The sequence below is a fragment of the Anarhichas minor genome, unplaced genomic scaffold, assembly GCF_050575085.1.
Source record: "Anarhichas minor isolate MPS153535 unplaced genomic scaffold, ASM5057508v1 ptg000010l, whole genome shotgun sequence".
NCBI classification, from domain to species: domain Eukaryota; kingdom Metazoa; phylum Chordata; class Actinopteri; order Perciformes; family Anarhichadidae; genus Anarhichas; species Anarhichas minor.
The window spans coordinates 16,055,871-16,070,000 of NW_027466456.1; the positions used below are offsets into that span (position 1 = coordinate 16,055,871).

The 14,130-nt window shown below is 41.6% G+C and overlaps 1 protein-coding gene across 3 annotated transcripts in view; it reads right to left on the reverse strand.

The window, feature by feature from the left end:
- Positions 1–14,130, reverse strand: part of LOC142947031 (disks large homolog 4-like) — an 88,214-nt gene that overhangs the window by 57,884 nt on the left and 16,200 nt on the right. The window contains exon 5 of one of the 3 annotated variants that reach the window (XM_076088675.1): positions 4,386–4,508. The exons of the other annotated variants lie outside the window; for them this stretch is intronic. Within the exon in view, the coding sequence (XP_075944790.1) occupies positions 4,386–4,508 (123 nt within the window). The remainder of the gene's footprint in view (positions 1–4,385; positions 4,509–14,130) is intronic. 3 annotated transcript variants of the gene reach the window in all.

A 14,130-nucleotide genomic window follows, 5' to 3' on the forward strand; every position in this document is an offset into this window, starting at 1 on the left:
AGTTTCCATTAACCTTGGATAGCCAGTTGTGATTTTAAGACATTCACTAAAATACATTTTATCCAGCTGCCCTAAACCCCACCAAAGTGGCTAAGTGTTGGCTATGTTTATGATTCAAGCCATTCAACAACACATCTTACGATCAATTTCTTTGAAACATCAAAAAATGAAATCATAAATGCAAAATGAAACAAGAATGAGTCACTAAAGCCACTTAAGTGGCTCTTTAAAGCTGTACGTAGGTATAAGTGCTACAAGTCAAATACTAACATCAACATGCTAATATGCTCACAATGCCAATGCTAACATGTTGATGGAACATCTTTGCTTACTGTGGGCTAACATTTGCTAACTAGCACGTAACACAAAGTAGGCTCCATCTGAGGCTGATGGAAATGGCCTTAGTTTTGCAGGTATTTGGTCATAAACCAAACTATCGGAAAATTTATATTCAAAAGATATAGTCTAGACCAAAATGCTGCTGGCATGGATAAAAAAAAGCATTTTGTTGATTATAATTAGATGTGGGATAAATGCTTCCTGATTAAACCGTTGCATGTATTGTGATGTATCTATGTATCTTTATGGTTGCAGAACACAGCACTGAAGCAACCTGAGCTTCTCACCCACAATCAGAAAGAACAGAGCATGACATCAATCATGTTGCCCGCAGTGTAAACACACAGTAAGAAGCTAGCATAAATCACAACTGGAACCATATAATCAGCATCTGCCAGTCACTCCCTACAGCCTGTGTGTCTGCAGTTAGCCGCCATGACAAAAAATGCAATAAACCGACACATCAGCTGACACAGCGACAATTCGGTGACACACTGTCTATATCACAACCAACCCTGCCTCTCTCTCGCTCTCTCTTTCACTTTTTCCTTCTCTCGGTCTCTCCGTCTCCAGTCAAATGTCAGCCAGTGAATACCGGCTCTATTAATATTTCAGGACCAATTAAATAAAAGCACACATCATGCATGTTTAATGTCTGACTGCTGAGAGAGCCAACTTTGCCCTTCCATCCTCTACAGGTAGATATATGACTGTGATATATAGCCTAGCATACAAATGCTGTGTTCACTCTTTTTAACAAATGACTTTCTGCTTCTCCTGTCCTGGCCATGGTCCCATCACAGATTGACCCACAACCTATTCTGGATTCCAGTTCAGCAGGCACCAGACAGCCTGACCCTGTAGCCCAGTAACAATGCAGGTATGTATGTTGTGCCCTGATTCAGACTTGAGGCTTTATCCCTCCTAATTTTAGCAGCGACTGTACTCATATAAGATTTATTTCATCTGTTATTTTTGAAGTAGTAAAATCTGGGTATTTGGGGGAAGAAGCATTTTTTCAGTGGCCAACCAAACCCAACGTTATGTGCCATTATATCACATTGTGTTAGCTCACCTTTAACTTTAACATGGCTCTCAAAAAATTCATATAAACATCAACTTTCTGTTGTCAACAACAATAAAGGGATGCTGGTGCAGCTCGAAACACTGTAAAACAGACGTCATGCAGATCTATACTGCGGTCTATTCCAGTGGTTCCTAACCATTTTGGCTCCCCCCCAGCCCTTCCATTAGATCCCGTTCAGATTCTGGTAAGGACCATTTTGAAAAGCTATGTCAAGCTCCCCTGGTAAATACTGGAGATATAGAGGAACAGACATAAAGCACTGCAGAGCGAGCAAAGCACCAGCTCAATCCCAACAGGTCAGATCAGATATTTAGCATCTCAGATCGTGTTTGGGGATGGGCTGGGTGTTTTTCTTAGCTATGCAGCACGGACTATTCTTTGCACAATACCTTTATAATGACAACGGATCAAATTACTTTGTGGAACGTGACAGGGGTCACTGATAAACACACAAAGAATTTCCAGCAGCAACTTCACTGTTTTAGTTCACTTTCACCTCTCTCATAGCACCTTTTCTTTTGGGCTGCACAAGTAGGTAAACTTGCTGCTCAAAGCCAAACTGCAGATAAATAAAGTAAGCAACTAACTGGTGAACATGGGAGTTTAGGAGCTAAAAGGAGAGTGAATATTAAATTAACATCCACCAAGTGGACTGAAACAGGACCCGAAATGAAAGATACTGGTATTTATAATGGTAATTATAATGGCAACTACTTGCTAACAAGTCCACCATGTCAATCTGGAAGATCGTAATATGTCAGTTCCCGCTGACCCCAAGTTGCTAAAATATCAGTTATTGTAGGTTTAAACATCTGCAAATAATTTTCCTCCAAATAAAGGCCATCTTTTCTGTACTATAAGGGTGATTACATGTGGAAGATTGCTTTTCATAGCTCTAAATATCAATATACAATGGGTTCAAGTCCATCAGTGCAAGCCAGATCTATCCCTAAATATGGGCAAATAATCCTTGACACAAGTCAAGGAGAAGAGCAAAGAATAGGAGATTGTTGAATGCACATGTAGCTGGTTTGATTGCTTACTCGGCCTTGTGGTTCTCCATACTGAGGCAGTCACGATACACCTGTTCAACATTACAGTAAATGCAGACTAAAGGTCTTACTTACTCCTAATTTATATTACTGTATCAGCAGGAGGAAAACGAGATTCATTGAGGAGGAGTGATGTGGCTGACTGACAGGTTGATTAACATCCAGCAACAAATCTGCCCTCTGTCTCCGTGTCTGTCTGCCTGTAATTCTCTCTTCATCCCATCTCTTGCCTGCTCCCTGACCATCTCTGTCATTCCTATCCTAATTATCTGCATTAGCTAAATGACCACAGTAAGAGCCACTAAGGTCTCTGAGTGGTCCATGTGTGTCTTACTGTCCGTGTGTTATAGAAAGACAGCGAGTTGCTTTTTTTTTTTACTGTTTCTCCTCATTCAGTCTCTGCGGTAGACATAAATTTTGTAGGTGGAGTTACTTAAGTAAAGTCAATTATACTGCTGCAGTGTCGGCTGCATTTCTTCTTCAGTCTACCATAAACTGTGTAACGCATATGCCAATACCGTAAATAATAAACCCTGCTATTTCATTTGCTGAGCCTCTTTACCAGACGTATTCAAACGTTCAGGCATAGCGCTTGCTATTAAACAGTTTGATTAATGTGGTTCAGTCATATCTTGATTTGTGAAGGTGCCACACACTATGGTGGTTATTCTTCTGCCTCTACTGCCTCCTGCAGTTTACAAACTGCGACTACATCTAAACTAATATGACCAGAGGAGATGGAAGAGGTATTTACTTCCAAAATCCTGTATGCACACTCAGTCAGAGGACTTAGCACAGTTAGGCACAGTCAATGAGATGGTGGGTAAAAGGCTTTAAGTTAGATCCCACAATAAATCATTTCTAATGCTTATTGATCGTATTGAGTTCTGAGTATCAAATTAAGAGGAGATCACTCGCAGGTCTATTCCTTGTTTAATAATCACATCCATGTCAGACCATGTGCAGTGTACAAAAAGACACAAGCTGTCACATCAGACAATCATATCAACACTCGCAGCAGTAGCATGCTCTGTGTTTACGTTTAGAGAAGAAGAAAAAAGCATTTAAAGATGCTACAAGTAGTAGGGTTGGGCAATATGTCGATATTATATTGATATTCTGAAATGAGATGAGATATCTTCTTAGATTTTGTATATAGTAAAACCATAATATGACATAAGTGATGTTGTTCCCTGGTTAAAAGTCTTCAGTACAGTAAAGTGATGTAATGTTCTCTATATCGCCCAGCCCTAACATGTAGAATTTATTTTGAAATGTCAGAACAATGAGCATAAAAAGCATATGACTGAAAAAAATGTGGTTATAATACCACAAACAAAGGACATGTTGCAGATATACCTTGTCTCACATATATGGTATCGTTTCTCTAAATTAAATCATGAAGCTTCTTTAAGAGGATATAAAACTTGTCCCATTCCTTCCTGGCTGCCCCCCCCCCCCCCCCCCCCCCTTCAGTCTCTTTTCATATGAATATAAACATGTTAGAAGTTATTTCTCCTTCAGTTTTCATCCCTTGCACCATCTGCCACTAAGACCTCTGGCACTTTAGCACCATTTGCATAGCGGATGATTTTCCTTTTGAGGTTGTCTGTCTTACCCATTTATTGATGTTAAAATGCCACGTGGAACACTTAAAAATGAGGTTGTTGAAGCAAGGTGACAACAACAACAACAACAACAACAACTGAGGGAACAACAATTCCCACGAAGAGATGTTTGCAAAATTGTCTCACAAAACATAAGAAATGAATAAATAAAACGTAAAAAATGACTTCATGATAATGTAACCTGAACTTCAGACGAGTCGGGAAGTGGCTAAAAACCAACATCATGTCACAAACGAACAAAGCCACGAATGCATGCGACGGGCTCGGGGGCGGGGTTACCTGGTAGTAGGTGCGGCTGTGTGAATAGAGGGAGGAGAAAGGCGGAGCTGGGACTTCGTTTAGCCTGTCTCCCTCTGGGTGAGGCCACGCCTCGTCATCAAAGGGAGCCTCGGGTGATTCTACCTACGATGTACAGACAAAGCTCAGCATGGTGCAACACACACACATACACACACACACACACACACACACACACCCGCCGTGGCACACTATTTAAGGAGCACCGCAGTCTGATTATTGCATAGGTGGCAGCCTGTCCATAGCTTGTGTCTGTGCTAATAACCAATCCATCTATTTAACGCAAATATGCAGATAATAATATATATTGACTGTAAATGAAGCAGAAGAAAATAAATCCTCAGTACACTATTTTTCTTACATATATATGCATGAATTATTAATATGTAATATGATGTATTGAGAATAACACAAATGGGCACTTAAGATAAATTACGGAGAGAGAGAGAGAGAGAGAGAGAGAGAGAGAGAGAGAGAGAGAGAGAGAGAGAGAGAAGGAACATGTACATGGGGAGAACAAGGTGGCAGGTCCATCTGTCATACAGAAGCAAGCCAGATCCAGCACCTGTGTTTTCACACACACATTCACATAAACACACACACACAAAAGCACACACACGCACACACCATTTGGGAGGGAGGCCTTCTCAAAATAACCTGTAATACTCTTATACACCAGCAGCACCAGTTCCTCATCACAGATTATGGCATATAGTTGATGAGCAGCTGAAATGGATCTGTTTAGATGACGACGACGGTCTGAGCGAGGATATCGAAACCTCTAAGCCATGACCATAACGAAAGTGAGACCGAGGTTCCAATTAACTGCTGTACATTGTTGTCGTCCACTAAACAGAGATCAATGATGGAAAGCTGTATGAACGGATGACCGGACACAAACATAAACAAATCATTCCATCCATCGATATCAACTCCCATATGGCTCTTACATGTCCCCTCAGGTGATTTCAGTGAAATGTTAATGGGTCGGAAGTGATGGGAAGGTGGTGTTCAACCACAAGGCGGAGCTACACACCAACATTTCTTCACCACGGTGACATAATCTTCAGTTATGTCCGAGGCTTTTCCAGCAGACAAACTTTGAAGCCTCTGTGACTGACAACTGACTCGGTGCAGAGACAAACGAATGACACACGTATAACTACCTAAAACTAAGACACACACTCCTCAGCTCTGACTGCCAGCAGCGCGAGGAGGCTGCCGTAACTCAGCCCAACACACACACACACACCCACACACACACACACACAATCTACTGCTGACAGCGTAACAGATGATTTAATGAAAATAATACGCTAACTGATGATCACTCATGCCAGAGTTTAAAAAAAGATGTAGTGGGGGGGTTGGTACAAAAGAAGAAATACAGGAAATGACAGAAATGAGGCAAGACAATGAAAACGAGAGGAAATCAAAGAAGCAGAAGAAACCTGGACCATTTTAAATCCTGTTTTATGTTTGTCTGTCATCTGTGGCTCATGGCTTGAGTTTGTTCTTAAGAGAATGACAGAGAATTGAGTAAAAATACTTTTAATAGCGCTTTGATCACCACTACCATAAAATGAAATGTGTTAGCAAATAACTGGATATTCCTAATTTGCATATCCTTTTGTTATTTTATGGATTATTTGCAGACTCTTGTAAGATCCCACAAAAGGCCATAATTATGATTTACCAAACATAACTAAAACCTACAATTCAAAAAACAGTAATATAATTAGAGAGTTTGACCGATAGTGGATGTTTAAAGGATGATATCATAGCAATTATGGAGCAGGAAAAAGCCAATGAGCTGATAGCTACCATGAGCTGATAGTGTTGCGTTATATATTCAAGAGATAACTTTTATTGGGAGAAATAAACCGACAAGTGGGTCAGTTTATGACTCGTCAGTTTGCTGTAAAATCAGCATGGTGCGTTGAATGTTTTTTAATGCAGTGGATGATTGCCATCTACAAAATAAATATCTAAGACATCATCTAAAGTCTGTCGTGCATTTCGGTGGAGTGCCACTCCATGGGGTCTCAAACTGTTGTTTAGATTTCTGTCCAGAGTTAATCACATGCACACAGATATTTCCAGCATAAGTGGCCCTCCATGCGAAACGGTGATGTACATCCACACTAATGGCGGCTTCGCAGGACTGGGCCACTATAGGAGCCCTGTTCTGCTAATAACGATAACTAACGTTTGTCAAAAGGTCCTAGTAATCAGTCAACCTCTAACATGAAGTACAGTAAGAAACATCAACAAACACATGGAGCTAAATGAAGTGTGTGTATTTGTGTGTGTGTGTGTGTGTGTGTGGTCAGAGTGATGCAGAGCAGTACAGTGATGTAACACAAATCTACAGATACAGCCCAATCAACCAAAATAAAAAGATTACCCGGCTACGCTGTGCTAATACGAGTGTGTGCGAGGGAGATAGAGGGGGAGAAGAAAGAGAGAGGGAGCCAGACCGAGTGCAGAACAGAGATAGTAATGGGCCTCATTACTAAAAAATGGGGCAAGGATTCGACTGAATCCCTTCATGCACAGTTCCCCAAAAGTATTCTCCTGGTACAAAGAAAGGCTCTGTGCATGGAAGAATATTTAGGCCAGTATCCTTGACTTCTAAGTACTTTCAAAAGAGAGCTATCTAAGTCTGGAGCCATACTGAAACAGGTCTCCTTACTTCTGTCTGCCTCTGCCACCTTGACCAACACTGTAAAGTCATCAGCTTCTGTTTTTGAAGCCATTAGATTGGATTTAAGAGCAAACTGGTTATACATTACAACACAATGAAGCTCTCCTTTTGGCTAAAAAGCTTCCTCTATCTAATCTCTAACGTGTCATTTTTTTCAGGGACTATGACAAACAGGCTTTAATTTAAGCTTGACTGCATTCTATTTTTGCCAGTGACGTTCAAAGCAGGTTTCAAAAGCTCATGGTTCCCAGAGAACTGTAGAGTCATGTTAGAGTCACTTTAAAGGGAAAGTCTATAATCAAACTGTAAACAAAGGAGTAGCCCCACAACAAAATAAATTCCACTCTTGCAATAAACTACCTGTTTGACGCAAGAAAAGCATGATGTTTTCTTTAAAGCACAAGCACTTAATTAAGAATTAAGATGATGTGATCTTGGTCGATTAGATTCATAAAGTCAACAGCGACTTGAAGCAAGAAATATTTAACCCAAACCACAATCTTTCCCTTAACATAAAGTGCTTTTGTTGGCTAAACATAACCATGTGAGATGTGAACCGTCTGGTGTCAAAGTCCTGCGTTCCCACCAAACATCATCCAGGCAGCAGCTACATTTCCCAAAAAAATGTAAAAGAAAATTGTAGTTTATACTGTAATCAGGGTTGGGTTTGGAACATATGACTCCCAAATTGAATTACAGAGACACTGGACACCACGAACCAAGAACAAGAAACAACTTGTATTCTTCTGGTATTGTTAAAAGGTTGTGTACAATATCAATATTTTGTTGACATAAAACTGAACGGTTGTTTGAATTATGATCAAGTCAGCCTTAGTTATGTATGAATATAACTCAAAATGTATGAGCTCAAATTGATTTCAACCAAAAGGTTTTAATAACATCTGGCCTCAAATATAAAGCATTCATCAACAAAGTTATTTTTAGGTATGGATTGACGGACGGACATAATCTCTCGGACGAACGTGATGTAACAGTGAGCCCAGAGCCATGCTTGTGTTTTTCTTAAAGAGAGACAGGCAGGTAGACAGAGCCGATGTGATGGGGAAGGGATTGACAATGTGTCAGTTTAATTTGCGATTGTATGTGTGTGTGTGTGTGTGTGTGTGTGTGTGTGTTTGGCATACTGATGACAGAGCCAGAGCCTTAGTTACCTGAGCAGGCGTGATGTGTGTGTGAGTGACGTATCCGTGAACGTGTTGAATCTGAGACAGCTGCCGCTCCGCCACCTGAACCAGCTCCGCGCCCCGCAGGTCACTGCGGCGACCGAGAGATCCGTCCCTCCCCAGTGATCGTTCCCTGACTCTCTCCATGGTCCCGGCGCCCCCTCCCTCTCTCCTCCAGGTACTCCCTTCCCTCCAAGTACCCACTTCCCTCAAGGTCCCCCCTTCCCTCCCCTCTCTCCCCTCTCTCCCCTCTCTCCCCTCCCTTCCCTCCCTCCCCAGGGTCCCTCCGTCCCTCCCCAGGGTCCCTCCGTCCCTCGCTAGGGTCCCGCCGTCCCTCGCTAGGGTCCCGCCGTCCCTCCCTAGGGTCCCGCCGTCCCTCAGCTCTCTGGCTAGTCCCATTGGGTGCAGATTGCAGGGGTGTTGGTGGAGTTTTGGGGCACCTGGCGATGCCCCTTCCTCTTCTTGATACCGATACTTCTATAGAGAGAAAAGAGGAGGTGGACACAAGATGGTAAAGGAGAGGAAGGAAGACCAAGAGAGAGTGACAGAGAGAATGTCAAAGAAATAGAGGACAGAGATGGTTCGGAGGAAAAGGATTAGGAAGGTAGGAAAGAAGCAGGAGGAAAAGAGAGAGGAAGAGAGAGTGTTAGTTCAGAAGCATAAAAGATTTAGTCAGGCTGGAAAAGAAAAAAGTGTGAAATAGCAAGCAGCATAGAAGAGCATAGCAGAGTGTGTATGTACATGTATGACTGTGTGTGCATGCATGCGCGTGTAATGAGAATTTTTTTTACTAGAGTTTTTGTGTGTAAGCACATTGGGCAGTCCAGGTGTACACCCAGCATGGTAGTAATTGTTTCCTGAGCTTCCTGTTCTGTACATACGTGAATGCACAAACACTCACACACAAAAGCGCGCGCACACACACACACACACACACACACACACACACACACATACACACACACACACACAATCTACTGCTGACAGCGTAACAGATGATTTAAAACAGAAGTTTTTAGGCAAAATGAGACGCAAAACTGAATGAGGACAGTGAGCGGGAGACGAGCCTGCCTCAGGGAATTACTGTTTCTTTCTCTCCTCCTCATCTCTCTATACCTTCCTCGTGCCTCTTTCCTCTCCACATCTCACAGTCGCACTACAGTGAGTCTTGCTGTTTCCTCTCCCTCCCCTCTCTCATTCCCCATTCCCACGCACTCTCCCTCGCTTCTCTTCGTCTTTTAAAAAAATTGATGTTTCTTTCTGCTTTACTGGACAGAATAAAGTGGAGAGAGTTAGTGAAGCTAAAGGGGGGGGGGGGGGGGGGGGAGGAGACAAAGGGTCCTAAGCCAGTTTTGAATCTGTGACATTGTGGTTACACGGTGCTCAACTGAGCACAGCTGAGACGACGGCCTCTCTGTAATGTACACGTAATGCTTCTTCCAGGAAGTACACTGATAAGGTTCGGTAAAATAATTTATCCTTCTTTCATTTTTCTATTCAAATGTAAACCAATCAGCTTCTGGCTGATAAAGAGAAGCTAATGAGTTCAAGGAGGATTTTCAAAGCTTTGAGACAATGTTTTTGAGATATTTTCAGATTTTTATCAACACCGAGATAAAAGTTTATTTCAGCAAAGACACAAGCAGCTAATATACAGTAGTGTGCTCACAAAACAACCCATCTAAGTAGTAGAGTGTAGTTACTCATGTCAGGTAATAAACTCACAGCTGGTCTTTAACCCAAGGTTAAAGGGGCACTTCAGTCTAAATTAAAGTGTATTGTGCACTGTGTGAAAAGCCCATTTAAAGGATTTGCAGCACTCGCATGCTACGACTATTTGGCCGCTAACTGCATGTCAACCTCATTGTACCACAGCTGAACGCTTACTTAGAAGGAGGGATACACCAGTTGAGAGGCTATTTACATCATAATGTATACAAGCCTGGAGATGTCAAAACAAGTCACAGTTTTGAGTAATGTAATAACAGAAAATGGTATCGGTATTTCTCCTGTCATGAGTTATTTAGTAACAAACCTGAAAGTATCCTTGGCCACCTGTTGACTCAAGATGTGTGATCAATGCACGATGGTTCCAAAGTCACACTTTAACAACTGCAAGGATATCAGAGCAAGACCAATGAAACAGTAAAGCACTCTAGCTACATTTGAGCCCACACTGCAGCTGGCTTTATCTTGGTCAGCCACAGGATGCAGAATCTATTTTCGAAATTTTGTTTTGGGGGCAGAGAGTGGGTTGCTGCCTTGCCCAGGAGAGTACATCTGTGCAGAACAGTATCAGTTAATTCCTGCAAATTCAAATAGACGTGGCTGTGTGCGCTCTCCCCCTGCCTCTCCTGCTGCATACTTTAACCTCATTTAGGTCGGGATTGGGAGTAAATACTGCGCTGACAAAATGAACTGTTCTGAACCCGTCTCGTCACCTCCGGCACGTTTCATTTTCCTCTCCGCCTCTCGGCCTGATCTTTTCATTCACTGTTGACTCGCTAATTAGTCAGAAATGCCTCAAAATAATCTTGAAAGCAGCGGATGAACAGCCAGGCACTAAGACCCTGAAGAGACCCTGGCTCACACTGTTGTCACAACACTGCTGCTACTGCCCTCTGCACTCACACGCACACACACACACACACACCTAGTCAGCCATAATCCACAATGCAGTATTTGGCGTTTTAATTTTCCCATGGCACAAGAACACCTCTAAAACAATGAACGCATGAATGGACAGAGACACCAAATATGTCTCTTTCAACATCACAGTGTCTGCACGTGTGCTTCTGCTTGCTCTACTAGCAAGAGCAGAGTATTCCTTAAATCAGGACTGTGCCTGCAGATAGCCTTACACTTACACACACATGCACACACAAACACACACACACATGCACACTGTTGCTGTCATGTGTTAGTGTGTCAGCCAGTCTTGCATAGCTAGAGAAACGTGACTAGATCGGGAGCAGATTCAGCATCCTAGTACATGTCTGTGTTAGTTTGCATGTCTCTGTGTGTGTGTGTGTGTGTGTGTGTGTGTGTGTGTGTGTGTGTGTGTGTGTCAGAGTAAAGCCAGGCGTTAGTCACGCTTGGTGAGATATGAAAGAGCAGGGGATCCTCTGCCGTAAGGGACTACTCTCGCACACACACACACACGTGCCTTCATCTCTTCTCTCATGTATTTTCATCACGCTCCTTCTCAAAGCAAAAATTCTGACTTTCTGAAAAATGTACCAGTATCTTAAATTAAAATTTGAGATCAACAGAAAGCTAATGTTCTTTAAATAACTAAAACTATGATTGGAAGAACTAATAGGAAATTCATTATTTGAAAGAAGAAGCCTAAAACAACGAAAACAGGGCATCCATCTAAATCAAAGTTATTCTAAATGTTTAAATTGAAATATCTTCAATACATCTAAAACATGTAATCTAACAGTGTAAATATGTTAAATCTGTAAAGATGTGAGAAGGAGAAAACCCTTAACCGACTTCTCCAGGGCTTCAGTTAGTAAAGTCTCTTCAGTAAAAATAAACAGACCTGAGCAGAAATAGAGGAACAGATTCATCTATTTTGAATGTGTTGAGATGTCTGACCTAGTTAAGGTGCGTTTGATTTATCTTCTCAGTCACTTATACGTACTCAGCAATGGACACATTACTGGCAAGGTAAAAATGAATGTAGCTCACCCTCATGTTCATAAAATGTACTCTCCTCTCCCCTCTATGCACTGTGTGTGTTGAAACTGTCTGCTATGCTGCTCTCTCTTGTTGTAACTTACAGTACTTTCACATGTGATTTGAATCAAACTTTATGTTTTCTGCGTCAGTGACTGCTTACCCTACAGGTTCAGTATCCTTTGGATTTGATCAATTCTGATTACAATTCAGCTAATCAACTCCAGTAAAGGCATAAAACGTAAGAGAGAGAAGAAACCAAAATAATCTGGAAGAAAAAAAGCATCGTTACTATCGGCAGTTAGCCTGCCATGAACTGTCATTTTGTCATTAACTGCAATGTAATTTGGGATTCTTTTAATTCAAAGGAAAAATAAAGAGAAAAATATGAATATTCTTCATCTTGCCAAACATACATTTTCTTCTGAGACCTGCAGAATCGCCGGCAATCCGAAATCTGTGTAACAGATGGTTTTAAACCGAGAATTGCTGCAACAACGTATGAGGCATAATAGAGCACGGAGACTGCCATTGGGGATGGCCATCATACACTTCCATCATAACGTTTTCACAATATATTTTTATTAATTGATTAATTCATTGGTTTTTATTTCTGATTCATGACTAGAACAGCTTGATAGACACTACTGAGCTTCATCTCAAATTATTTTTCAGGTAACCAGATTCAGATGATGTGTATGCCACTTCATATACTGTTGGCATATCTGCCCCCAAAGATCCCCTGCCCTTCCTAGAAAAGACAAAAAAGGTCTATGTGGGTGAAATCCGTACATACCCAACCCTTCATCTTGTGCAGTAACTCTTAAGGGTAAATGAATTCCTCCTCTAATTGGGTAAAATAGATCTTCAAGTCAAGACAGTTGGATGTGCGTAACACTAACACAAACACCTCGTTACATATTGTACATGACACTATACTTTCTCCAGGAGTCTCGTCTGCTGACTCAACACTAGAAGGGCATAGAGACATCCTCGAGAGAGTTCAGCATGCTGCAGCAGAACTTTACCCGACTGGCCAATTTGTGTGGAAGAGTGATAAAATGTAAACGAAATGCGATGTCCAGTAAATTTAGCAAACTGTTATGGACACTGAACTACTTTCCTTGTTGACAGTTCATCTAAAGTAGTTTAGTTACACCAGCATCATTATAAATTCAGCCATGTAAAAATAATAGTGAGAATGACTTAAAGGTTTGTCATCCCACACTGATAATACCACTCAACAGGCATGCATTAGTGTTTTTCGTTTTTCCATTTTGTTAGAGCTATACAGTTACAGTTAAATTGTTACTTTAATTGTATTTATTTGTTTGTGTCAATGCAAAGACAACACTTCCTGCAGTTGCCTCACATTCAACGCTTTTCAGCAGAAACCACTGGAGCACAGGTGAAGCAGATGTTTGTTCAAAGATAAGCGATTGGCTGCTAACTCCATGTAAATTAACAATGGGTCTATGTTTACATCGCACTATTTTGTCATGAAATTTGTTTAAAATATTCCAAGCAAGGCATGAACAAAAATATACAGCCAAATGTGAACCAATTAGACATACTGTGGTGAATCAAGTTAAGTATTGCATCAACCCAACCCAAGCGTCAACCCAAGCCATTCCTGATGTACGGATATACAGAATACAGAGCAGTGGTGACCAACACGACCATCCATCTGCACACTAAAGCCCTGAGCAACTTCTTATTATCCTCAGGACACACTCTGCCGTTACCCTCTCCAGCTATACTTGTAGAGGACAAAATCTCTCTCTCTCTCTCTCTCTCTCGCTTCAGCCTAACAGTTGTCTCTCGGCCTGCCTCCATCTACCGGGCTGTCATGGTGAGGTGATCTAATAGGACAGAAGTGAGGTCTATACACTTTATTATGCTGAACTGGACAACAGCATACCAATACATGCTCAGATACACGCAGTCCAATGTTGGATCTTCTTATATCACGGTACTGTCAGTGAATTTGTTCTTACACCAGCCTCTCTAGTATAAGGGTTATAGGTTAGCAGCCAAACAAGTTTAAATAGCCATTTATGAAGCCCTCTGTTGGGTTAGCTGTGTGTTTAATGGCGATTCAAAGATGCAGCACAGTGGGTACCAACAGTTCCGCCACATCAAAGGCACAGTT